This window comes from Bombyx mandarina, chromosome 04 (assembly GCF_030267445.1).
Source record: "Bombyx mandarina strain Sakado chromosome 04, ASM3026744v2".
NCBI classification, from domain to species: Eukaryota; Metazoa; Arthropoda; class Insecta; order Lepidoptera; family Bombycidae; genus Bombyx; species Bombyx mandarina.
Window position 1 is genome coordinate 12,887,879 of NC_143211.1, and position 24,635 is coordinate 12,912,513.

Sequence of the window (24,635 nt, forward strand, 5' to 3'; positions counted from 1 at the left end):
TACGTTTGGGATTTATTTAAATTCGCGCCTTCACAGCTTTTATCACTGCTGGAGTCCTAACAGACCGAGGGCGACCACTTCTTGACCTTGACCTTGTCATCTACACTAGAGTCTTCATTGTATCGTTTGATGGTACGATAAACGAATCTTTTGGTTATATTCAAATTTTTCAGTATGTTAAAAATTTGAATTGGCGCGTAACCGCAACGATGCAACGCAATAACTGCAACACGGTCTTTTTTAAGCGTCCACTCCATATTTAAAAATGAGTAAAATTCTAAAAGTATACATTTTTATTTTCATGAACAATTCGAAATTTGAATTCAATAAACTTTTTTGTGGCCAGCATTCTAAAAGAAAAGTTTTTACTCTGTGACAATACTTATGACCTGACTAGTTATATTTATTTTCTACGGTGATGGTTTGCTTATTAGGTTTAAAATAATTAATAATTGGGAATTCAATTATTTTTATGATCGAACAATCACCAATAGTCGTCAAACCAACGATAATTGATCAAAATTAATTAATCTCAGTGATAAAAATAAAGATATCTAGTAAAAGGGGCCAACTTAATGTGATCATTTGTTTAATTAATTATAAATAAATAAAAGACGAACAAACAATTTTTACATGCCACCATTAACGAACAAACGACGAACAAATAATAAAAAAAAAGGGGCTAAATTCACTGAGCCATTAAGCACATAATATTTGCTTTGTTTAATCTATGATATTTGCTACCATAGATAATAGAGCCTAGGACATAGATTATACACTTATTATATTCTCTTAAGTGTATAATCTATGATTATATTTGAGGCCTAGGAAAGGCGACGACGACGCGTTTGCTATATTAATATTTTCCAATTGAAAATACAGAAAGGCCATTAATAGCCTATTGTATATTTTTTAAATACAACACTCGCTTTAGCGAAGATGTATGATACAGAAGATGATCAATACGAAGAGGAAGATGTGGAAATAACACCTGAGCTTTGGCAAGAAGCTTGCTGGATTGTCATCAACGCTTATTTCGATGAAAAGGGTCTAGTGAGACAGCAATTAGATAGCTTCGATGAATTTATTCAAATGTCGGTACAACGTATAGTTGAAGATTCTCCACCCATAGAATTACAAGCAGAAGCACAACATTTCTCTGGTGAGATGGAAACACCACCAAAATATCGTCTAAAATTTGACCAAATTTATTTATCTAAACCTACTCATTGGGAGAAAGATGGAGCTCCATCTCCCATGATGCCCAATGAAGCACGTCTTCGTAATTTAACATATTCGGCACCTTTATATGTTGATATTACAAAAACAATAGAGAAAGAACATGAGGATCCTATTGAAACGCAACATCAGAAAACATTTATTGGCAAGATTCCTATTATGCTTAGATCTACATATTGCTTACTAAACAGTTTGACTGACCGTGACTTGTCAGAATTGAATGAATGCCCCTTAGATCCTGGTGGTTACTTCATTATTAATGGATCAGAAAAAGTACTAATTGCACAGGAAAAAATGGCTACCAATACTGTCTATGTATTCAGCATGAAGGATGGCAAATATGCTTACAAAACAGAAATAAGATCATGTCTGGAACATAGTTCTAGACCGACATCTACATTATGGGTTAATATGATGGCTCGAGGAGGACAAAATATAAAGAAATCTGCTATAGGTCAAAGAATTATGGCAATTGTCCCATATATCAAACAAGACATACCTATAATGATTGTATTCAGAGCTTTAGGTTTTGTTGCTGATAGAGATATATTGGAACACATTATATATGATTTTGATGATCCAGAAATGATGGAAATGGTTAAGCCATCTCTTGATGAGGCTTTTGTCATTCAAGAACAAAATGTAGCACTCAATTTTATTGGAAGCCGAGGGGCACGCCCAGGTGTCACCAAAGAAAGACGTATTAAATATGCTAGAGAAATCTTACAAAAGGAAATGTTGCCACATGTTGGAGTATCAGATTTTTGTGAAACAAAAAAAGCTTATTTTCTAGGCTACATGGTACACAGATTATTATTAGCTGCTTTGGGTCGAAGAGAACTGGATGATAGAGATCATTATGGCAACAAAAGGTTAGATTTAGCAGGACCACTTTTGGCTTTTCTATTTAGAGGCTTATTCAAAAATTTACTAAAAGAAGTCCGAATGTATGCTCAAAAATTTATTGATAGAGGAAAAGATTTCAACTTGGAACTTGCTATTAAAACAAAAATCATCACTGATGGTCTTCGTTATTCTTTGGCAACTGGTAATTGGGGTGACCAAAAGAAAGCTCATCAGGCCCGAGCTGGAGTATCTCAAGTGTTGAACAGATTAACTTTTGCATCTACTTTATCCCATTTAAGACGTGTCAATTCTCCAATTGGACGTGATGGTAAACTTGCTAAACCACGTCAATTGCACAATACTTTATGGGGTATGATTTGTCCTGCTGAAACTCCAGAGGGAGCTGCTGTTGGCTTAGTGAAGAATTTAGCATTAATGGCTTATATCTCAGTAGGAAGTCAACCTTCACCAATTTTGGAGTTCTTGGAAGAATGGTCAATGGAAAACTTGGAAGAAATTGCACCATCAGCTATAGCTGATGCCACAAAGATATTTGTGAATGGTTGTTGGGTAGGAATACACAGGGACCCAGAACAGTTGATGGCTACACTACGTAAACTAAGACGTCATATGGACATCATTGTCTCTGAAGTCAGTATGATTAGAGATATAAGAGACAGAGAAATCAGAATCTATACAGATGCAGGTAGAATTTGTAGACCATTACTTATTGTCAATAATGGTGTCCTATTGTTGAAAAAGAAGCACATAGATGATTTAAAAGAAAAGGACTACAATAATTATGGTTGGCAAAATTTGGTGGCTAGTGGAGTAGTTGAATATATTGATACTTTGGAAGAAGAAACTGTGATGATTGCCATGAGTTTAGATGACTTGAATCAAGTTAAAGAATATGCATATTGTACTACTTATACACATTGTGAGATTCATCCTGCAATGATTCTGGGTGTCTGTGCGTCTATTATTCCATTCCCAGATCATAATCAAAGTCCCAGAAATACTTATCAAAGTGCTATGGGTAAACAAGCTATGGGAGTTTATATCACAAATTTCCATGTTAGAATGGATACACTGGCTCATGTTTTGTATTATCCTCACAAACCCCTGGTTACGACAAGATCTATGGAATACTTACGATTTAGAGAATTGCCAGCAGGAATTAACTCCATTGTTGCTATTCTTTGTTATACCGGATATAACCAAGAAGACAGTGTTATTTTGAATGCATCTGCTGTAGAGAGAGGATTCTTTAGATCCGTATTTTACCGTTCATACAAAGATTCTGAATCTAAAAGAAATGGAGAACAAGAAGAACAGTTTGAAAAACCAACCAGACAGACATGTCAGGGTATGAGGAATGCTCTGTATGACAAATTAGATGATGATGGTATTATTGCTCCTGGTATTAGAGTATCAGGTGATGATGTTGTCATAGGAAAAACTATAACTTTACCAGAAAATGATGATGAATTGGAAGGTACAACAAAACGATTTACAAAGCGAGATGCATCCACTTTCTTACGTAATAGTGAAACTGGAATTGTCGACCAAGTAATGTTGACATTAAATAGCGAAGGTTATAAATTTTGTAAAATTCGAGTCAGATCTGTACGCATCCCGCAAATTGGAGATAAGTTTGCTTCACGACATGGTCAAAAAGGAACATGTGGAATTCAATACAGGCAAGAAGATATGCCATTTACTTGCGAAGGTATAACACCAGATATCATTATTAATCCTCACGCTATCCCTTCACGTATGACAATTGGTCACTTGATTGAGTGTATACAAGGGAAAGTATCTTCCAATAAGGGAGAGATCGGCGATGCAACCCCATTCAATGATGCCGTAAATGTGCAAAAAATATCATCTCTATTACAAGATTATGGTTACCATCTACGTGGTAATGAAGTCATGTACAATGGGCATACAGGCCGTAAAATTAATGCGCAAGTTTTTTTGGGACCAACTTACTACCAACGTTTAAAGCACATGGTCGATGATAAAATTCATTCTAGAGCTAGAGGTCCAGTACAAATTCTAGTGAGACAGCCTATGGAAGGTAGGGCAAGAGATGGTGGATTACGTTTTGGTGAAATGGAACGTGATTGTCAGATTGCACACGGAGCTGCCCAATTTTTACGTGAACGTTTATTTGAAGTATCAGATCCTTACCGTATACACGTGTGTAATTTCTGCGGCCTGATCGCTATAGCTAATTTGCGTAACAATACATTTGAATGCAAAGGCTGCAAAAACAAAACTCAAATTTCGCAAATCCGTTTACCATATGCAGCCAAGTTACTATTCCAGGAACTAATGTCGATGAATATCGCTCCTAGACTAATGGTAGTGAGTTAAGTATTATAATTTGATAAGAAAATAATTCACTGTCAACTATTAAGATTTAAAATAAAATAAAATCTAATCGTTTTTGTAAGAGTTTTATTACAAACCGACAACATTAAATGCAACTTAATAACACAAGATCACAATAGAAAAAATTGTGTACTTTGTTTCTGGCTTATGATTCAGAAATCCGACCAGTCAACACTTCATTAGACATTCAATTAATAAATGTATATTTATGAACTAACAAACATCACTAAACATTTCATGTAACCAAACCTCAATATTACTATTTATAGCAACTTGTGATTATAAGATATAATAAATTACTATATTTAATAATATAAATCTAATTGAACAAAATTGCACACAATAGTTTTCACATAGTTCTTTTATAAAAGAATAAATAAAAACGCGTAACATAGTTATCTTTTTTAAAGTAAAAAAAAACTGGAACTTTGGTAGTCCTGCATGTGTACACTACCAGATTGAAATTTAAAAAATTAATCGCAAATGTCATCAAATCACAACTAACCGCGATATGTTGACATGCGTAATCAATTAAAATGCAGATTACATATTTTAGGTAATTTACCTATACTTGTTCATTTTAAGGTGAAGAAGACATTTAGCGCATTTGTTATTTCTATGTGCATTATACTATAACTACCTTAAGATCTGGTTGCAGACACTTAATTATGAAAAATTCAAAAGACAATTAGGTAGAAAAATAAAGCATCCAACACGTGTCTCACAATTATGTGTGAAAATAGTTATTGAACTATATTTATGTAACTAAAATATAAACTTTGTGAGTACATAATAAAACTATCAGTTCTTTATTGTTCGTAAGAGAGCGTACGTTGGTTACTGTGTGACAAGGAAATAAATTGTCTCGCAGCTAAATGCGTACCTACCATCTAGTGAAAATTATGAATGACCCGTGTGCACCTAAACTTGATAATCATTAAATTGTTAGTGCAAAATTACGAGTGCGAATCAAATATAGCTGTCTTAAAATCAAATAATTAGAATTAAATTATTATTTATCTCATTGGGAAAATATTTTTTTAATCTTAATGTTATATACGTATATGTATATAAAATTACTGTACAACTAATTCAATAGATGGATGCAATAACGCGTTCTAACGTTGACTGCATGGTCATGATAACAAATATAAAAATGGACGTTTACAATTAATTACGTAGGCGTATTCAAAACGATCGTTGCCTAAGAGATGTTCACGCAACAAGATTCCACGTAGCGTAGACTTTAACGAAAGATGCTTTCTAGTTCCCGTGGAGATAAAATTAGCAGATACAACACGTACCGGACTTAAGGCTTCGTCAAACAAAACGTGTACTTAGCGCTGCGTTTTAACGTCGCGCTCTTTTCATGTCACAAAAATTGACTAGACGAGCCCAACGATCCTTGACGCAACGCATTCGCCAAATTATATTGGGTATTTCCTAACTAATTGTATTAATTTTTCGGGCATTATCCAGTATTTTAATACACATTCACTCGGACGCTAAAATAAAATTTGTAAAAAATTACAACGCTTGACGTCAAAGCGTCCGAACGCCGCGACAGAGCGTTGCGTACTTTTAGCGCAGGGGCTCTGTTTGACGGTATGTTACCATAGTAGTACAACACATCTCGGCGTCATAGCGCGCCGTCAGTTTAGCGCTCTGACGAGCGCTAATTATGCGTTCTGTTAGACGAAGCCTTTAGAGTTAGAACGACGGACGTGGTGGATGGTCAGAGTTATCCGTGAGATTATAATCAGCGTGCTCAACTCCTCTCGGAGCGCGAGGGCGGGAGCGCCCGCTGCTCCTCGGGCTCCTCCTTGGGCCGACTCCACTTGATCATAGTCTCCGGCGACCGATACAGGAACACCAGTTTCGCAAATAAGTCCTCTTCCAGAGACAGCTCTAGAGCTTCCCGAACCTGTGATACAAATGCTCAATTTACGAATTGTGAAACATATGAAACATCCATCCTTACTTCGTAGTAAGAAGCAGAATTTAATAATTTCATAATTTTAGTGATCGTCGTGGGCTAAAGCATAAGGCGCCAGTTATACTTGTGTCGAGCGATGCTGCTAGTGTCACAAATCCCGCAGGCAGTTAAGAAATTCTGATTTTTGGGTAATAGTAGTATAGTTTATTTTTGCATGTGCACTTTTCGTCATTGAGAATGCTTGAACGCGCTGCATGTGAAATAATATAAGAAGCCGATCGGCTCCGATTGCGCGCTCTTTCTGGCTCGCGTAGCCGATCGGCTCCGATTCCGTTTTCAAATCTCTTCCAGCCGGTCTATGTGAAACAGTTAGCGGCTCCGCTCCGGCCAATTCCAAACGTGTATGATCCGGTCTGTGTGAATGGACCCTTAAAGTATTCAAATTACATTTTTAGTGATGACGCTAGCTTTTACGCTTATACGATAGCTAGAGCTATATAAAATTATAATTTGCGTAATTACTGGTGGTAGGGTCTCTTGTGAATCCGCACGGGTAAGTACCACCACCCCGCCTATTTCTGAAGGGTGTTTCTGCTGCCGTGAAGCAATAATGCGTTTCGGTTTGAAGGGTGGAGCAGCCGTTGTAATTATACTGAGACCTTATATCTTAAGGTGGGTGGCGTATTAGCATTGTAGATGTCTATGGGCTCCAGTAACCACTTAACACCAGGTGGGCTGTGAGCTCGTCCAGCCATCTAAGCAATAAAAAAATAAATAGAGCTAGTATAATCGCTTCGTGTAGTTACCAAATAAATGTCGAGGCAGAGCTGCAGCACGCGGTCCACGTTGGGCAGGTCGTCGAACATGATCTTGGTGTAGATGCCGGAGAAGAAGCCGCGCAGTATCCGAGACGCGAGGAACACGAAAGTCGTGTACAGCCCGATTATACTGGGTTGCGTGTTTGTTTGTTATTCATTTAGTATTCTATAGTCTATGTCTAGTATAGTCTATGAGTGAAAGAAGTCACGGCCCACCCACCTGTAGACCTTGAGACTAGAGGTCGAAGTTTAAATTGTATAGTATAACGTTGTTAGTATAAACTAGGACTCGACCCATACAAAACTATGCGTTTATATTTAAAGTTCAGTATGATAAGGTCGTTCAATAATTCATACTAAAAAAAACGATTACACGGTTCGAAACACCTTTGTTAATTTTGTTTTAAACTTTTGTTTGACTTTTGACTAAATTACGTTCAATAAACATGTTGATATAAATTTGCGTTAAAATTTATTCACATTTCCAAATTATACAAATTTTGAACAGCAAAAGTCTACTCAGTAATGAAGAAATAACATACCCTTTAAAATCTTGTGTTATGTATAATTACGTAAAAAATCACAAAAGTACGCACATTGACCATAATTGGCCATTGACCATAATGGCTCGAGTGCGCAAGTGTCGGCAGTATATCTATACTAATATTATAAAGAGGAAAGATTTGTTTGTTTGTTTGTTTCGAATAGGCTCCGAAACTACTGGACCGATTTGAAAAATTCTTATTCCATTAGAAGCCGACATTGTCCCTGATGAACATAGGCTACTTTTTTTTAAAAAAATTTTATTTTATTTTTTTTGTTTCATGTGTGTTTTAATGTTTCCGAAGCGAAGCGAGGGCGGGTCATTAGTCACATTATAAATATTAACAAATATCGAACTAAAAGAAGCAAATAATTTACATAATTCGGACTAATGAAACCGACAATTCCACTGCGACCATCATTAGCTGTTTGAAAAATATATTTTTATTGAGATTAGTCGCGCGCCATCTATCGCCATATTTTTTCCTACCTAAGCTGATAGCCTTGAGAGGCTATTTCAGCGTAACCTTAACTAGTTGGTGAGCTCACGGGGCTCAAACCAGACGACGATGCTAACACGAACCCTAGCAAGAGCCGTGCTTCGCAGAATCTACCACCGGATCGGAAACGCGACCCACTGAGAAGATCCGGTGAGAAACTCAGTGGGCTGTGTCTGAGGGTTAATTTACTCGTCGAGCCCTTCGTCGTAAGCGACGGGTTCGACTACAACGGTGACCGGTGCTTGAGGTACCTAGAAGCACCGTTAGTGGACCGGGAGGATCCGAAATGACGTGTTTTGGGCGACGTTGACTGCTTTCCATTCTGTCCGCAGGATCGGGAATGTAGTTACCGGCGGCCACGATGAGAGGGTTCTCGTGTCGTGCCGCTTTATCGAAGTGGACTATCGCCAGTTTATGGTACTATAACAGAAACCTTTCCTGGTGTGCCAAGTTGAACAAAGTTTAATCACAATCGGATGAGCACTTTAGGAATGCATAAAGAACAAGCACACTTTTTTTTTCTTTCAAATATTACCGACAGAATGCATAGCGTGCATAGTTTTCATATAAACGAACTTACCCGCTTCCGGATATGAAGTTTAACGTTTCTGGGAAGAGTTTATCGTTGAAGGTGTACATGACCAGCATGTCGCAGTTGTTCAACGGAAGCGAAGCTAACGAGTCCTGTTTAAACAACGCGCGTATGTAGCACGGGAATTATAACATAAATAAAAATTTACTAACTAGAGCATAACTATGTATGGTGGACAATTTCAATGTCAAAAATTCACGAATTTCCAAATATCAACGAAAAAATATATTTAATGCATACACGCGGCGTACCTGAGCGTCAAACCGTTTCTTTTTCAAATTGTCCTATTATTGTAACTCTCACTTCGGCCATGATGGAAATTAGGGATATGAATTGAACGGTTTCTAATCTAATTATAAGCTTTAAAAGATATGAGGTAATGCGTTCACAAGCTGTTAAGATGTAATTTATTATCGCATCACTTACACCCGTAGCGCATCTCTCGCGTACACGCCAGTACATGTTGGAGTCTTGTCTCTCTAAGCGGAGCTGCACGTCTCGGTACTGCCGGGCATCGGGGTCTGAAAATTACAATCGAACTTAGTTTACTTAATGTAACGTTTATTAAAACCGAACTTGCCTGAACACAATACGCTGAGGAAATATTTTAATTTTAAATTGGCTAATAAATTTATCATGGAGATCCCCCCATTAACCTTGATACTTGAGGTCGTAGCCGTACTGGTGGTAGGACCTCTTGTGAGTCCGCGCGGGTGGGTACCACCACCCTGCCTATTTCAGCCGTGAAGCAGTAATGCGTTTCGATTTGAAGGGTGGGGCAGCCGTTGTAGCTATACTTCAGACCTTAGAACTTATATCTCAAGGTGGGTGGCGTATTTGCGTTGTAGATGTCTATGGGCTCCAGTAACAACTTAACACCAGGTGGGCTGTGAGCTCGTCCACCCATCTACGCAAAAAAAAAGTAGTGCATAGGGCTATCCCACCCTTCAAAGCAGAAAATATAGCTGCTTCGCCGCGGAAACTAACAAGAAGGTGGTAAGAGAGAAGTGGTAACCCTATCAGTGTGGACTTATACCACGCCTTATCTGTTTTATTTTCTTCTTTCGAGGTTTGTCATAAATGTTGTATGGAACGTGAAATTATTGGTTAGCTCACCATCGTCGGGCGGCATGAGTTGAGACGCTGGTTTCGTTGTGCCTTTATTGAATACCTTGATGAACTTCGGAAACAGAGTCGACACGTTGAACCTAAAAACAATCACAACCGTTAAGATAACGACATTATGATTATAACATTATAACTAGTTTTACGGTGTATTAGGGTGTTGATCGGAAATTGTAAATAAAAATTTATGCGACTCGCGGACACTTATGTATTTATGTAAATACTATTATGGTCATTATTTCTCGCATATGTTGTGACCCTATTAATGAATGGAATATATTCGTTATGGTTGCTATGACCGGGACAAGGTTTAGGGTTGTTAACGCAGAGTTTGGTGTGACGAGTTTTGTTCTATTAATTGTTTTATTTTGCCAGTATCATTCCATTAATTGCAAAATTATTTGTAGTTCCAATCGAGAGTTCAATGTCATCTCTGTTGTTGAGGTAACGCTATTTGATATATAAAGTATACACATACACATACACCAGTTTTTTTGTTCTTATTGTAATTAATAAATGCCCTTGTTTGTTAGCCAGACATTGAACGCTTAATACGATCTGTCTCTTCGATCGGTCCCTCAATTCTGAGGGTCGTGACTCCGTCCGATTCCGTCAACCAGCTGTCTCCGTCGATCCCGTTTTGTAGCTTGGTGGAGTGCGTCTAGTATTTAGATAAAACGATGGAGAGCAGAAATGTATCACTGAAATCTGAATTTCAGAAAATAATAGACGTCGATCTCCTCATCTCCTTTTTATCATCGCACCTCCCGCCGTCGAAGCAGAATCATCCATATTATCTGGAAACGCTGCGTTCATCCACAGTGCGTTTCCAGAGGTCTTTTTTGCCACGCACCATCCGGCTATGGAATGAGCTCCCCTCCACAGTGTTTCCCGAGCGCTATGACATGTTCTTCTTTAAAAGAGGCTTGTGGAGAGTATTAAGCGGTAGGCAGCGACCTGGTTCTGCCCCTGGCATTGCTGAGGTCCATGGGCGACGGTAACCACTCATCATCAGGTGGGCCGTATGCTCGTCTGCCAACAAAGGCAATAAAAAAAAAAACGTCCGGTTTAAACATCAGCGTTGACCAGCATTAGACATCAAAGCGTAGGAGAGGCGGAGTACCAGGCGTCGGCGGGCGCGGTGCCGTTGAGCATGTCGGTGAGCAGGCCGCGGTCAGGGTTGGCGCGTCCCTCCACGAAGGCCGGCAGCGTGACCTCGCGCTGGTCCTCCAGGGTTGGCGGGCTCGGGACCGCGTTCGTCGGGTGAGTTATCACGTATGTGAATTTCACTTGTAATGACGCATCTGTATACCAAACCACGATAGTTAACAAACTTGTATATTTAATCAATGCTTTACGATCAAATTCTCTACCGTAAGGTACTAGAAATACACATTGATGATATGAATAGTATGTGAACGGCTTGAGCTCTAGCTTTAACTTTAGCGTGAGCTTAACAAAAATACTGGTCCGAGAGTCGAGCTTGAAATCTATAGTGCAGCAGTCAAAGTTATTAAACACCAGACCAGCTGGTCAATCATATTAATATTTTAAGTAAATTAGTAAACGATACACTGATCGTTGCAATAAGTTTTACAAAAACAGGCAGCACTTATTATTTTAATTATATGCAGCGTACTGTTTTTTCTTTAATATTTCTACACGTTAATAGTCTCATTAGTCTTATTAGTGTTACGCCGGTAAGAATAACCCCATCTATCGTCGAATAGTCGAACGAATATCGAAGGATCTAGTAGCACCTAGAACGCTCAAAAAGTACAACGCCATCTATTGTCAGATAGCGGAAACACAATACTAAAGATGTGTGGAATATTCTCGATAATTCTAGGGATGAGGCATCGACTATAAAAGCATTGCAGGGATGGCACGCAGTCTTACGCATCTTTAAAGTGTAGTGAAGTGTTTTAAGTGTTCTAAGCGTCGAATAAAGTTGTTAGTTGTACTTTGGTGGAATTTTATTTATCCCGAGACCCAGCGCGTAACACTAGTAACAAACGAAGCACGGTTTGAAAAAAAATAAGTAGAATGCCCACTGGATAAAGCCTCCATTTCGAGTCGTTTGAGTTCAGGCGGCGAGATGACCCAGTTCATGGTCGATATGGGGTTGATGTAGATGACGGCGATGTCGTTGTACATGTAGTTCGACAGGAACGTCTGCGCCGCTCGGTTGCGTCCGTACATGTTGCTCAGCTGGGTGTAGTCTTGTTCGGTGAATCTGTTAATGATAAACTAATTATTAATCTTAAATTAAACAAACAAAATATTTGTTTGAATTCAGAAAGTCAAAAGTGTCAAAGAGTGACGTCCGCTATGACACTTTCCCCTTTTCAATTCCAGCCGTCAAGGGCAACACATCGATTTCATATATTCATATATCTTTAATTTGTCACATAAGGACTAATAAAGATATCAAAACCAATAATACAGTCCACTCTCATTTACCACAACCCAACAATATTGTCTTTTCTTTTTCTTTTTGTAGACATGGTCTCAAGGAAATGTTAATGATTTTAGAGATGTACCTTGGTTTATTTCTATTTAACATGTCTAAATTTTATAAAAAAAAACTTCAGAGGTGTCAACGGACACCCGGATGGAACGAAGTTCCTTTCGATTAATTAGTGAAGGAATTGTAATTTTTTTTTAAAGTTATAATAATAAATTACGGCATTATGAAGAAGAAAAAAAAAAGTGTGTGTGTCCGCTCCGACGCACGACTGGAGTTTACTGGATATAAAAAATTAAACGAAACAATACGAGAAATAGTTCTATATTACGACAACACGATACACTACAGATTATTAACAAATTAACGAGACACAAAACAAACGACTAACAAATATATGAAAATACAATAATGAGAGAAACGCGCGATCAGTACGAGGCTTTGTGGCGGACTGCCGGCGCAGCAGCCCGGCGTCACCTGCGATAACGCATTTCGTGTGACATGCGCAATCAGGCGCATAACGCATTTCGTGTGACATGCTAGTACGATTTTGGTCCCCATAATTTTCATACCCCGGGCCTATATATGTAAATCGATTCTAAAGGAGTAAACTCCAACAATACTATGAACTAAATTACTATTGTTGAAACGCTATCTCGAGAAACTGTACTCATTACGCGGACCAATCGGATACGAGCAATGTCACGCGATAAGCGCCTACACGTTGATTGGTCATTGATTGATCTAAAAAGTGTCGTGACAACTTTTCGTAAGAATTTTTTCCGTCTAGCCCCCTTTCACAACGCGCGATAAGGAACTTCGTTCCAAAAATCTTGACACAGAATCTAACGTAAAATCTATAAGTTTTGCAAACATCGCTTTCATGCAAATTTGCTTTTTTTGTCTTGCGATTTTTGTTTGTTTTTGTCTTTTGTTAAGATTAAAAATCAATTTACCCTTCGATGTTGTGCGATTGTGCTGACATCTGGTAGACGGGGAGGTACGGCCCGATTCGTATTTTGACTGTGACGTCAGTCGGCGGGTTCGGTTGGCCAACCTGTGACAGACAAACAACAGGATTCAGTATCTCTTTGATTTCTCCTTCGCAGATATTTTATGAGGTTACTTACAGAATTTCCAAATGCGAAGAAAACAAGCGGGAACCAGATTATTGCAATGACGAATGCCAGTACACAGCCTCCCAATAGATACTTGGATGTGCTCGACTTCTTCACGCCCCGTGGTTGGGGAAATTCATCTTCTACGTAGCGAGAACACTACACACATTTGAAATTTAAAAATCATTTTATTTTAGAATATTAAACGGTTTTTGAAGTCTGTTTAACTATACATTGTCGACAACGAAACGTCAAGAGAAATAATTTTTTTAAACTAAATTGGAGTATTGAGTTCAAATAACCAGTTCTCAAATTTGTTAGCTTTACTGGTTAATTTCTTTAACATAAATACTAGAATGTGTTTGACATGAACATAAACATGACAACATTATATTTGTAAGACAAATTACCTTTAACAGGAAAACACTAGCGAATATATCCTCCATTTTAAGCCAGTCCATGAGAGTCATGGAAGTATCAGTCCATATCCAATCCATTAAAGTACGCAGCTCGAATACAAATGGAACCGCCATAAATCTGCGAACGGATCACCAATTATTGATTTATTTTTACTTTCAATCTATATATTTACTTATAATAATTACACACAAACGCAGCGTTATTATTTTTTACAAGATAATAAAAATGACTTATAAATGTGGAAAGGTCGGGATAAAGAGACGATACAGTCAGAGCCGTAGAGAGGAACTTAATATTTCCCAAGACAATAAGAGGTAGACATTAATGGAAGAGAGATATACATTCAGAATTCAGCAAGGGCAGAATTATTTTTCAATGACCATCTTCGTTTTATTGGACATACTTCACCTAACATCGGCACAAACAGTATATTGAATATTAACGACTTGACAAACTTAATGATTAAAATTGGTTTTCTAGACTATACTAAACTTACCCTCTAAAGCATATCATGTTCAGGAATCGGTAGGACTTGCAGAGGAAGTTCCCGATGATACGTCTCGGGTACCCGCAGCGTATCTGATAGGCCGACAGCAGCAGATAGATGCATTTCATCATGTACCACATTGGCGGGGGCGGTAATGTGTTGAACGACCTAAGGAAATTAAAACAGGTCGGTTTTCGCTTGCCCTTTCAACGTAACGTATTCATATGTTAGTGTAATATCGATGAATGTATTTACTTATGTATCGATGTTTTGGTATTTTTCACTTCCGCTTTTCACTGTCATTTCATCATGAAATCTCGAGACCGAAATGGAAAGGATTGTTACTTTTTTACGCGATATTTTAAGTTCATTGTGTAAATCGTTTGCAAATATATTAAGCACATGTTTGATTAACTACCCTCACTTCTCCAATATCCCGTCCAGAGCAGCATCATCACCACATTACTTTTTTCGAAGTAATGTGATCAATAGATAGACAAACTATTGAGACAGACGGATTTATATTATTAAGATCCTACAACCTGACACCAATTACACTAAGCAGAACAGTTCTCAGTTACGTAAGGTCATACTTACTGGTGGTAGGACCTCTGAGTCCACGTAGGTACCACCACCCTGCCTATTTCTGCCGTGAAGCAGTAATGCGTTTCGGTTTGAAGGGTGGGGCAGCCGTCGTAACTATACTTGAAACCTTAAAACTTATATCTCAAGGTGGGTGGCGCATTTACATCGTAGATGTCTATGGGCTCCAGTAACCACATCACACCAGGTGGGCTGTGAGCTCGTCCACTCATCTAAGCAATAAAAAAAAACCTATATTTATATTTTTCATTCGTTAAGACATACCTCTCCGTGATGAAGGGCAGCACAAAGAACATCCAGATGTGAACGCCGATGATGAGCGCGTATTGGAACAGTATCTTGCCGAGCATGTACTTTCGTAAATACAACGCTCGGTCGATGATGATCAATATGAATTGCAGGATCAACATTATTAGGAACGGAATGGGCACTTTGTTCTCTTCTATGTACGCTTGAACGCCGCCATCGCCCTGGTGGGTCTGTACGGTGAAGTTAGAACAGTGAACCGATTATTAATTTATATATTAGTGAAGAAACCTCATGTAAAGTGAACACCGTAATAAATGAACATCGGTGGTAAAGACACAGTCGAAGTGAGTTGAAGTCGTCGTGGCCTAAAGGATAAGACGTCCGGTGCATTCGTGTTGAGCGATGCACCGGTGTTCGACTCTCAGGCGGGTACCAATTTTTCTAATGAAATACGTACTCAACAAATGTTCACGATTGACTTCCACGGTGAAGGAATAACATCGTGTAATAAAAATCAAACCAGCAAAATTATAATTTGCATCATTACTGGTGGTAGGACCTCTTGCGAGTCTGCGCGGGTAGGTACCACCACTCTGCCAATTTCTGCCGTGAAGCAGTAATGCGTTTCGGTTTGAAGGGTGGGGCAGCCGTTGTAACTATACTGATACCTTAGAACTTATATCTCAAGCTGGGTGGCGCATTTACGGTTGTAGATGTATATGGACTCCAGTAACCACTTGCCACCAGATGGACTGTGAGCTCGTCCACACATCTAAGCAATAAAAAAAAAAACAGTTAAGCCTGTCCTTATCTGTTCTTTACGAGATATCTCAATGGTATTTTTTTAAGAGAGACACATCATGTGTACGTTAATTCGAAATCTCGATTATAGGGGACAAGTTATCTCTTCTAAAGACGCACAATCACAAGCAGAACAAGCTAAATACATAAGTGTATTTTTTGTTGCTTTTGCGAGTCACAATGGTACCACCGATGAAGTGTCAACTACGAAAATATTAGGATAGTAGTTGTCTCACCCCAAAAGCGGCAAATCCGAATATGACGACGAGGAAATTGAAGAAGTCACACAGGAACATGTACGCGTACACGTCAGCGGTCACGCGCGCGCCCGGCGTCAACATCCGCTTGAAGAAACGCTGCGTCGGACGCAAGTACCGCTTCACTCTGCCGGTGCGGAGTGCAGTGTTCATATATAGGATATTTTTTACCTCCTTCCTATTCGCTGGTAGCCTAAGAGGCTATTCCAGCTACGCCCGGACGGATAGGTGAGCTCAACCTGAGAGAATTTGATAACACTAGCCCTAGCAAGACCAGTTTTTCGCAGACTCAGAAGATGCGGCTAGAAACTAAGTGGGATACAGAGGTATCCAACGTGTGACGTCACAACATACCCTCGTCCATACATTGTCAGAGTAGTCAATTTGAAGCAAAATCTATTTATTGTTTCATTAGTGACAGATGGGTATCGTAGTGTAGGGGTATAGGGTATCACTTAGAAAAAATTGTACTCGCACTGCTTTATCACATGACATGCCCACTGAGTTTCTCGCCAGATCTCGTCAGTGGGTCGCGTTTTCGATCCGGTGGTAGACTCTGCGAAGCACTGCTCTTGCTAGAGCCAGTGTTAGCAACACTCCCGGTTTGAGCCCCGTGAGCTCACCTACTAGCTTGGTGAATCTAGAATGACCCCTCGAGATTACTAGAATAGGTAGGGAAAAAAGGCAAGGCTACTTTTAGGCGATGGACGCCGCATTACCACTATTTTGGTTTTAACATTAGACATCATATGAATAGTATTTCAATTAAGTTTCAATATTAATAGAATGATTTTTTGTTCAACGCAACTAATAATAAAAAATACTCGAAGTTACTTACGACAAAAGCATGACTTTCGGATAATGTTTGTACGTGTCTTCCATAGTTGTTGTTACAGCGATAATGGGCTCTTGATCGTCGTTTACACTGTCAATCGAAAAAGTGCACTCTCAATAAAGTTTTTGTTTACAATAAATTTTAGTTTCATTGGTTTCTTAAAATATTATAGAAAAATGACATATGTATATGTCATTTTATTTTCTTTAATTGCGTTTATTGAAGTAAAATTCTTTAGGCGCGTTGAGAGTAAAATCTAACTTGCGGCAGATTCGTTACGGCTAGACAGAAAATCTAAAATTTAGGAAGAGCGAGAGTGAGAAAATAGACAGAGCGTCTCGCGAACCACTCGACCTTGGAGAAAGCGAGCTACGTCGTTTCTCTTATACACATTCTATTTACGGGTGTCGGCCACTAGATGGCTTGTTATTAATTTCTCATTGCTCCTGTAGAGGGCAGTAGCATATTAACAGTCTTATATTTTACTTTTAATTAAGGATTTAAAAAAAAAACTAATTAAAATTTAATATATATGAGTCGACTATTATCAAAGCCGGCAATGTGACTTTTGGACAATTATTGGTAAATCAGAAAAACGAATTATTGACTTTGTATTCCATTGGCAGTCACAAAACTCTACTGAACGACATCTTAGATAAATAACAGGTTAAGTATTAACCTTTATTTAATGCAGGTTTTGAACCGTATTCTTTGAAGGAGACGATTATATTCAAATCAATCTGTATTGACATATCAATAACATTTTTTTGTTCAAATGCACAGATTGCCACCTTTGATAATAGACGACTCATATATAAATGGTGAAGAGGTTGTTTCTCTTTTTCACAGCATTTCCTATTTTAATAGAAGTTTTATTTAAGGATGAAAAATGTAGAAATCCACAATAGTACACACCGCAAAAGAATTTTCACTTCTTTCACGTGCACCAAGTTGCACGCGCACTATTTTTTTTTTATTAAACGTCGTAAAAACACTTCTTACTTGTAATGATCATCGTCGATTGGTTTCGAGGGTCCCGCTTCTTCATAGTCTCGCTGTTCTTGCAGGCGTACCTCCTCTCCGATACTCCTGCTTGAGCCATTATCATCCTCACCTTCTCGTCTGTATGTAAAACATTTTTATTGTACTTTCATATTGTATAAAGTGCATTTTTTTAAATGACAACAAACTATATAATCTGAATAACAATAAAAATCCGTACACTAAATACTTACATCTGTTTTAATGTTTAGAAAATAGTGGAGGTACTGAGTATTCTAAATAATTATTACCAAGAGTTAGCCCTATATTTTTCCAACACATTTTTTTATGGTTTGTTCAACTACTTGCTTTATTTTAAAAACACTAACTATTGCATATACAAATCTAATTCAGTAATAATGATCTCTATATATGAACAGGGTTTAGTCCTATATGGTTTCCAACACTTTTTTTATGGTTTATTCAACTAAAATGTACATAATGTTTTAGTTTAAAAATACTGTCTATTGCATATATTAATCTAAATCAGTACCTATGGACTACACGTACAACTGCTGAGTTTTTGATTTATGTACCGGTCTGATTCTTTATGGCAGATAAAGATTTGCGGTCGCATCAGATGCCCTATCCGCAACTGGGCTCTCTTCACTGACATCTTCAGCACAAACGTGCGGAACGAGAACGGTGGCTGCGACCGTCGCCCTCGACGGTAACGACTGTCTGATCCGTACATTCAAACTATATTAAGCCATTCTATACTCTACGCTATATATATATAAAAATGAATTGCTGTTCGTTAGTCTAGCTAAAACTCGAGAACGGCTGGACCGACTTGGCTAATTTTGGTTTAAAAACCCAGAGAAGGTTTAAAGGGTAGATAAATATGAAAAATAATATCACCTTCACACTACACCTACCAAGCTTCATCTCTGCACTCCCCTAAGGTAGACTGTTAGAGAATGCCTATGGCATTAAGTCCGCCTTTATACTTTCCACTATAAGAAGTTATAAATAAATAAATAAATAAATAAAATGCTCGGCTATAAATAAAAATTACAATTTTGTTTTCCTTTTGATGTGTCCCCCGTCGGACGGATTCCTTTTGGTTGGTTTTAAGGTTATTTTATACAAAAGCTTAGTTCTTTTATTTGTCGATTGAGGCACTACAAAGTCTGCCGGGTCAGCTAGTGCTATATAATAATAGGATTGCACCATCGCAGAGCCTTAACTTTGGTTACTAGTAATAGAAGTAGAAAATTAGAGTAGCAGTGAACCGTAATATGAACATTAAAATAATAAGATGCAAACAAACAAAAGAAACATAAAGATTCAAAAATTCAGATGCAGAATAGTTTTTTAGTCTTCATTTGAGTCATCAAATGAAGTTCATACTATGTACAATATGTTAATACCCGCTTGCCCTGAGTCCTCTCTAAGCTCAAGTTTTAAAACAAGAGTGTGCAGGTGTGTTTAAAATATGTCAGTAAAATGATTTCGTTGGGAACTAGCTACGCCTGCAGCTTCGCCCGTAACAAAATGCAATTTTATATTTAAAGATAAAAGTTCTTAGACGATTTAGAAAGCTGACTAAGTAAGACAATTTTAGGAATATACATAGCAGTTCAAGAGATAAAAATCACCAAGTATTCAGCACTAAAGTAACTATCTTCGTCGGAGTGGTCATGTCATCCTTTACACGTGTGCACAGCTTCATATCAATTGGGCTAACGGTTCTCGAATTGTTGGTAAACATAAGCGCATAAATACGTTTTATCTATACTAATATTATAAAGAGGAAAGATTTGTTTGTTTGTTTGTTTCGAATAGGCTCCGAAACTACTGGACCGATTTGAAAAATTATTTTTCCATTAGAAGCCGACATTGTCCCTGATGAACATAGGCTACTTTTTTTAATTTTTTTTTAATTTTTTATTTTTTGGTTTCATGTGTGTTTTAATGTTTCCGAAGCGAAGCGAGGGCGGGTCGCTATTTTATATATATTAAGATATTGTTAAGCCGGTAAGAGTAACGCCATCTATCGCCGAATAGTCAAACAAATACCGAAGGATCTAGTAGCATCTAAAACGCTCGAGAAGTACAACGCCATCTATTGTCAGATGGCGGAAACACAATACTCGGCTTTTGTGGAATATTCTCGACGATTCTAGGGATTTCGTCTCGACTATGAAAGCGTTGCAGAGATGGCACGCAGTCAGTTAGTAATCGGAACTACTTGAAGCGAAACAGCGAACGGATCACCTAAGTCGAAGCGAATTGAGAATTTTAGTGTTCTAAGTGTTCTAATACAGCGTTAGCTTGTATTTAATTCGGTAGAATTTTTATTTATCCCGAACCCCAGCGCGTTACAATATATATGCTCAGAAAAATAACTCACGGTCCGCTTCGGTCGTGCAGCTGCACGAATTTGCGTGCCACTTCGGCGGCCCGGCCCTCCACCACGAGCTGCGTGTCCTCGGGCGTCAGAGCGTACTCCATGTCCTCTCGGAGTTCTATTTCTGGAGACGATTCCTTCCACAGTCCCAGTGATTTCAGCATGAATCTAAAATTGGTTTCGATTGATTCTCAAATGTTTTTTACATTACACCATATACATGTGTATGTTTAAAGAAGTTCATTATTTTATACATTATTTAAATTGGATGACATCTGACTTAGTAAAATTAATTGTTTTTATTTGATATTGATAGGGATATTGCAGGATGCTATTCTGGCTTTACATTAATTGAACAATCAACAGATTGTCGTTCTCTTGTAGAGACGTTACCTGTGCAGGAATATAATCAAAAGCAACAATAAATCGTAGATGGCGTAGTTCGGCTTCCTCTCAATACCAATAACGCGTGCAGTACTGAATGGAACGTTCGCCGGTACATTGTCGCGATTCCATGGCAATATTTCGAATTGGAACATACTTTTTATCAACACTATCACCTGAAAATGAATACATTCTTGTAAATTCTCAACAGTTTACGTCGGCATAGGAAGAGGGTGTCTAATAGACTGGCAACCCTGAGTACTCATTGACACCTTTACGGATTGCGTATCGGGATACTGAACTGCAAGCAGTAGCACCCGGCTCACTTTGAAACTGCGAAGCGAACTTACGAATAATAATGCGACATTCCCTTCATCTTTTTTTTTATTTCTTAGATGGGTGGACGAGCTCACAGCCCACCTGGTGTTAAGTGGTTACTGGAGCACATATACATCTACAACGTAAATGCGCCACCCACCTTGAGATATAAGTTCTAAGGTCTCAGTATAGTTACAACGGCTACCCCACCCTTCAAATCGAAACGCATTACTGCTTCACGGCAGAAATAGGCGGGGTGGTGGTACCTACCCGTGCTGACTCACAAGAGGTCCTACCACCAGTGAAATCTAATTAACTATCGGTTATTTGAAGAATTGGTGCCATTAATGCGATGACATAAACATCATTTAAGACATTAATTATATCCGCTTTTTGGACAACTATCAATGCCTATCACCATATATTTTTAATTAGTTTTGTCATAATATTGCGAAATATTATACGGTGAAATGAAATACATCAGTAACTTACACGCAAAAAGAGGTACTTATATTTTGTACTTATTATTCTTAAAATGAATATAAATATTGAAAAAAAAAAGTCTCCCTGTACCCAATTCTGAACACCCTGTATTTAATATGACAATGTAGGTACATATATGTATATTACCTCGGTATATGCGATAAGCGTGACCCAGAAGGTCTTCGTTGGTCTCGGTATTGTCAGTGTGCCCCACAGGAACACCATTAGTGGTAACGGTATAGATAGAATCGTAGCGGATTGTATCTGAAACGTTAAGTAACCTTTAATGTTTTTTTTTTCCTACCTAAGCTGGTAGCCTTGAGAGGCTATTCCAGCGTAACCATAACTAGTAGGTGAGCTCACGGGGCTCAAACCTGACGACGTTGCTAACACGAACCCTAGCAAGAGCCGCGTTTCGCAGAATCTACCACCGGGTCGGAAACGCGACCCACTGAGAAGATCCGGCGAGAAACTCAGTGGGCTGTGTCTGAGAGTTAATTTACTCGTCGAGCCCTTCGTCGTAAGCGACGGGTTCGACGAGAACGGTGACCGGTGCTTGAAGTACCTAGAAGCACCGCCAGTGAATCGAGAGGATCCGAGATGACGTGTTTTGGGCGACATCGACTGCTTTCCATTCTTTCCGCAGGATCGGGAATGAACCTTTAATGTTACGAAAACAATACTGTATTGAAAATATTGTGGCGTCAATGTTACCTGGTTTATAAACACCATAATATAGCACACAATGTCAGTGTGCGCCAACACCGCGTACCACAAGGCGTAGGTCAAATGTAAAAATGGAGATCTGTCCTGTTTAAACATAGAATCGTCCTGCTCCTCTAGAGTTGTCACATCCTTGCTGAAAGGGCATAAAATTAATTAGCAACTCGCTTTACGATCGATTGATACTGAAAGCGCTTTTGAGTTTCTTTTTTGTACAGTGAACGTTTCGCAAACTTAATCAGCTTTGAACAGTGTCGAATCAGAAGAGAAGTGACGTCATAAAGTTATTAATTCATCTTAAAGAATACATCATGCTGTTTCACCCTGAAAATTAAGACACCCATTACGTTCTGTAATACTTACCTCGAACCTGTAGTGTAAATGACAAAAACAACAAAAGCAGCGATACCGTGACACAGTCAATTGAAGTGAGATGAACCAGAGAAGAAATAAAAAATTGAAATATGAAGCCCATCGAACTTGACGACGTTTATCAACTAACGTGTACCCTCATTTCAAAGATAACATGAAAAAATAACTAAATTGTTTATTTTAGTCTCTACAATTAATGATAATTTGTAAAGTATTATTTTTAGCTAGATCGAATATTATGTTTCGTCTAAACGATTTGTCTTACTTGAATTGTTTAAAGCAGATAACGATACAAACGTGGTGTTGCGAGCACAGAAGTAAAACCGTGCTAATAGTAGAACGGTGCAATATGTTTCAGCAAGTCCATATAGATCTGGACAATTCTTATTCATTACAATTGACGTGTCAACTTTATGCAAAAACGGTTGAGCGCAACTTTATCAGTTAAGTGTATAATTTAAACAAAAATAATAATAATATAACAATAGCAACAATTAGCATTATGCTATAAATAAAGATTTTATATTCAATTCATTTTAATATCACATAAAAATAATTATTGTTTTAACTGAATTAATTAGCATCGCTTATTTGCTTATTTCCTTGGCTCTATGTTTTTGATTGGAATAGCATTAACCAATCATGAACAAAGATTCCGTGGGCCGTTAGTGGATTTCGAGGGATAAGGCCTGACGAAGCCGAAATTAGCCGAATGACCCCTTCCAAAGGTCGATGTGCAATATTTATCGCCGGGTACTGTACAGTGTTGTGCAGGTTTGTTTCCAAGTAAGACAGAACGTTTAAACGAACATTAAAGGTATTGAAAAATAAGATAATTACTTTTGACATATTTTTTTACCCTATACTAAAAATCAATCTGTGTAGTAGATTCACAATATATTATAATGTCGAACAGTCATACATATTTATTCTCTATCTTTGAATGAGAGTACAAGTGTTGGTGGGTAGGAACCTTCCGGTGGTCTGCAATGAAAACGCGCTCTCGTGCTCCGAGGTGTCGGTAGTATCGGCGGTGTCGTCCTGTTCGTGCGGGGGGGAGGGGGGAGGAGGAGGACTCGCGTCCAGGCCGCGCTCCATGCTCGGCGCCAGGATGCGGATCTCCGGAACGCTTATGTCGCTTAACTTACGACTGGAAATACCGTCACACTACTAAGCTATTACCATCATTACACCAAAAAATTTGCTTCGAATTTTAATTTGACTTTACAATTCAGTTAATTATGTGGAGACTGATTTCTTTAATTTTTACTATATATACTAATATTATAAAGAGGAAAGATTTGTTTGTTTGTTTGTATTGAATAAGCTCCGAAACTACTGAACCGATTTGAAAAATTCTTTCACTCTTTAGAAGCTACACTATTCCCGAGGCTATAATCTTTTTTGAAAAAAAAATAGGGATCCTTACTACAACTCCAATAATGTAACACAAGGTGTAAAAAAATACCTAAAATATTCTTTAGATCGCGTGCCCTGCGAAAACTACTAATGATAGAATAAAATAATGTACTACGACTTCGTAGAACACATTATTATTTACAAAAAGTGTCGCGACAGCATATGTTAACTATTATAGTTATACCGCAATAAGTGTTCTTTTATTTAAAAAAATAAAACAAACGTTGAAATTTTTGTTAAAGACCCGAGCGGAGCCGGGGCGGACCGTTAGTCCTATATATAGAAAAAAAAACAAATGACAAGTTC

The 24,635-nt window shown here is 38.2% G+C and overlaps 2 protein-coding genes across 15 annotated transcripts in view; one reads left to right on the forward strand and one right to left on the reverse strand.

Moving 5' to 3' along the window:
* Positions 1-757: 757 nt before the first annotated feature.
* RpII140 (RNA polymerase II subunit RpII140) lies at positions 758-4,541 on the forward strand. Its single transcript, XM_028176436.2, has one exon. It carries the CDS (start codon positions 940-942, stop codon positions 4,465-4,467), a length of 3,528 nt encoding a protein of 1,175 aa, XP_028032237.1. The 5' UTR covers positions 758-939; the 3' UTR covers positions 4,468-4,541.
* The window catches only part of Piezo (piezo type mechanosensitive ion channel component), a 60,027-nt gene continuing 39,926 nt past the window's right edge, over positions 4,535-24,635 (reverse strand). For all 14 annotated transcript variants that reach the window (XM_089727088.1, XM_089727087.1, XM_089727085.1 and 11 more), the window contains 19 exons: positions 22,530-22,674; positions 21,963-22,079; positions 21,024-21,190; positions 20,634-20,798; positions 18,239-18,358; positions 17,240-17,326; positions 16,381-16,528; positions 15,359-15,573; positions 14,501-14,659; positions 13,995-14,121; positions 13,597-13,743; positions 13,423-13,523; positions 12,054-12,235; positions 11,123-11,303; positions 9,991-10,082; positions 9,301-9,395; positions 8,863-8,966; positions 7,228-7,369; positions 4,535-6,409 (listed from right to left, as the gene is read on the reverse strand). In XM_089727088.1, the coding sequence (XP_089583214.1) occupies positions 6,254-6,409; positions 7,228-7,369; positions 8,863-8,966; positions 9,301-9,395; positions 9,991-10,082; positions 11,123-11,303; positions 12,054-12,235; positions 13,423-13,523; positions 13,597-13,743; positions 13,995-14,121; positions 14,501-14,659; positions 15,359-15,573; positions 16,381-16,528; positions 17,240-17,326; positions 18,239-18,358; positions 20,634-20,798; positions 21,024-21,190; positions 21,963-22,079; positions 22,530-22,674 (2,650 nt within the window). In that variant the 3' untranslated portion in view covers positions 4,535-6,253. The remainder of the gene's footprint in view (positions 6,410-7,227; positions 7,370-8,862; positions 8,967-9,300; positions 9,396-9,990; positions 10,083-11,122; positions 11,304-12,053; positions 12,236-13,422; positions 13,524-13,596; positions 13,744-13,994; positions 14,122-14,500; positions 14,660-15,358; positions 15,574-16,380; positions 16,529-17,239; positions 17,327-18,238; positions 18,359-20,633; positions 20,799-21,023; positions 21,191-21,962; positions 22,080-22,529; positions 22,675-24,635) is intronic.

Bases quoted from the DNA above. Each gene is read 5' to 3' on its own strand.
- RpII140 (XM_028176436.2), top strand. From the start codon at position 940: ATGTATGATACAGAAGATGATCAATACGAAGAGGAAGATGTGGAAATA.